The 2,500-nt window shown below is 37.1% G+C and overlaps 1 protein-coding gene across 1 annotated transcript in view; it reads right to left on the bottom strand.

The window, feature by feature from the left end:
- The window catches only part of gpalpp1 (GPALPP motifs containing 1), a 4,472-nt gene that overhangs the window by 124 nt on the left and 1,848 nt on the right, over positions 1-2,500 (bottom strand). The window contains exons 4-7 of the mRNA XM_058381244.1: positions 2,398-2,500; positions 2,156-2,320; positions 984-1,085; positions 1-749 (exon numbers count right to left, since the gene is read on the bottom strand). The exon at positions 1-749 is cut by the window's left edge and continues 124 nt beyond it; the exon at positions 2,398-2,500 is cut by the window's right edge and continues 156 nt beyond it. Coding sequence (XP_058237227.1) covers positions 531-749; positions 984-1,085; positions 2,156-2,320; positions 2,398-2,500 — 589 coding nt within the window. The 3' untranslated portion in view covers positions 1-530. The remainder of the gene's footprint in view (positions 750-983; positions 1,086-2,155; positions 2,321-2,397) is intronic.

Below are 2,500 nucleotides of genomic sequence, written 5' to 3'. Positions count from 1 at the left end.
TATCAGAGATTATTTTTCAATGTTTTAAACCCTGCTGATGTACAGAATGATGATAGACAGGATATATATATATCCCTCGACACCAGTCAGACAAGCTTACACAACTTATGGTTCAGTTATCATCATTTTTGGTTGATTTGCTCAAACATACTCAAGAGTTGTGCTCAAATTTCCACTACTTGTCCTTAAAGGAGCCTTCTGTAACTTTTACAGCCCACAAAACTGCGATTCAAATGAAGACACTGAACAAGCCCTTTGCATCTTTTTCTAACCCTATACTCTGTTCCAACAATGTATTCCATGTGTTGCCTTCTTTCTAGGAAAAGGATTAGGGGGGCGGAGCTAATCTTCCGGGCCAGAAATCTTAACAGAAGTCTCCGGCATGATCCATCTTTTGGCAGTGTGTAGAATTTTTGTATCTGTAGCATTTCATGTGATATTATAGGGTAAAAAAAAAAAAAAAAGATCCGCACCATTCATGGAGTCTTTGAGTAAAGCGATTAGCTGGACGCTTGGCTGATATTTTGTTCTCAGAGGAACATTCGATCTTTGCTGTGTGAGAAGCGAGTGTTGAGCTCTTGACTCTTCTTCAGCAGGGCTTTCTTCTGCGCCTCGTCGAAGCGGTTGACCTGCAGGTCGTTGTCTCGGTCGAAGGGCCTCCTTTCCACCGGCTTCTTGGAGTCCTCCTCGGCTTTACTCTTTATCTTCTTGGTGTGCATGCTCAGGAGAGACTCGCCTCGCTTGGACTCCTGATGAGGAGAAGCAGCGGTTCAACGATTGAAAAATTTCACAATGAAATGTGGAGGGCTTTTCAACCAATATTAATAAGAGGGGGGTGCCAATAATTTTGAAACTAGAATTCTGACAGAACTAGAGATTTACCAACGGGTGCCAATAATTTTGCACTTGTCTGTATATCTCTAAAGAGTTGCTATGAGGTTAAACCGCACCCCCTTCTCAGAGCCGAGTGTTTTGCAACTTACGTTATACTTGGACACCTTTTCTGCCATGTCCAGGTCTTTCTTGGAGAGACGAGGACCGTCGTCTTTGGACGTCACTCCTCTCTCTTTCGCCTCTTGTCGTTCCTTAAAGAGGGAAAAAATGTTTTTTACCGATTCAGACAAAGCAAAAGATCAGATGATGAGTGGAATAGTGATGATGCAACAGAAATGTAGGTTTAGTGTGTCCAGTGCAAAAGTTTGTACACCCCCTTGGCCAAAAAATACTATTAAAAAATATCATTTAGCTTCATAAATTCAACAAATATTCACTCTCTTATTCACAAAGGCAGCCAAATATTTTGTGTTACAGTATAAAAGGCTGAAAAACAGGATAATAATAATCTAAATTAAACTGTATAATAAATTAATAATTAAAATAATCTAACAGCATGAGCTGAAGCGTTTTATTGCTCTCACACCACAGCAGCTCCACACAACTGTTCCCTCACTAAAAGAATAAAAAATAAAATCTATAAATAACACTTCATCCTGAAGACTTATTATGACGGAAATATAAAATAAAAGTCTGCAGAAAACGTCGCCATATCGATGACTGCAGATTTGTTTCTTTGTTAAATAACAATATTTTTTTTAAATAATAATTTGTTTATTATTAGCTGCACTATATTCAGAGCTGATGTTCTAGAAAATTTATCAACACCTTTTGACCAATCAGAATCAAGAACCAATCTTTTCTTTTTATTTTATTTTTAACAGCTTGGAATTTGTTTATATTTTTATTTATTTATTTAAAGAAGACTCTATTTTAAGGGGGGGTGTAAACTTTTGCAGAGAAAAATATTACATGAATATTGATAGTATACTGATTATATAAATGACTACATATCGATAAAATTGTTATATAACTAGTATATGAACTAATTATACATATAAAAGTTTTTTGTGCATAAGTTTGTACCCCCCTCCTTTTTTTTAAATAAAATATATATTTTTTAAAAATTAATAATAATAATTCAATAATTAATTAATTACAATTAATAATTAATATAAGTAATTCTTTAATATTTTTTAAAAATAAAAAACATACCTTTTTTTTTTTTTTTTAAATAAAATGTTTTTTTAAATAATTTATTATGTGACCAAAACAAAACTTGCACTCTAGTGTAAAACAGTGAGCGGTGAAATACACTGACCCTAGCTTTGCGCTCCCGGTCGGCGGGCGTGTCGGTCCAGATGGAGCGGTCTTTATTCTCGGGTCCCGATCTCTTCTTAAAGGTCCGTGCCTCCAGTCCGACGTGCTGCAGCTCAGGAGGCAGCTCCATCATCCAGCTCTCCCTCTGAGGCTTCTCAGGTTCATCCTGAAACAAAGCGAGTGACTCAGAACAAGCCAGAGTTTTACTTCCTAATGGAACAGGACAGGACAGAGATCTCTCACCTCTCGACCCAGTAATCTGTCCTTCATCCTGTTCGCTCTTCGTTCAAAATCCAGTGCCACTGAGCTCTGAACTTCCCCTTTGCATGGCATGGGCCCGAACATG

This window comes from Hemibagrus wyckioides, linkage group LG26, assembly GCF_019097595.1.
Source record: "Hemibagrus wyckioides isolate EC202008001 linkage group LG26, SWU_Hwy_1.0, whole genome shotgun sequence".
Lineage (NCBI taxonomy): Eukaryota > Metazoa > Chordata > Actinopteri > Siluriformes > Bagridae > Hemibagrus > Hemibagrus wyckioides.
Note: the sequence above shows the minus strand (reverse complement) of the source record. Positions and strands in the feature narration are given on the sequence as shown.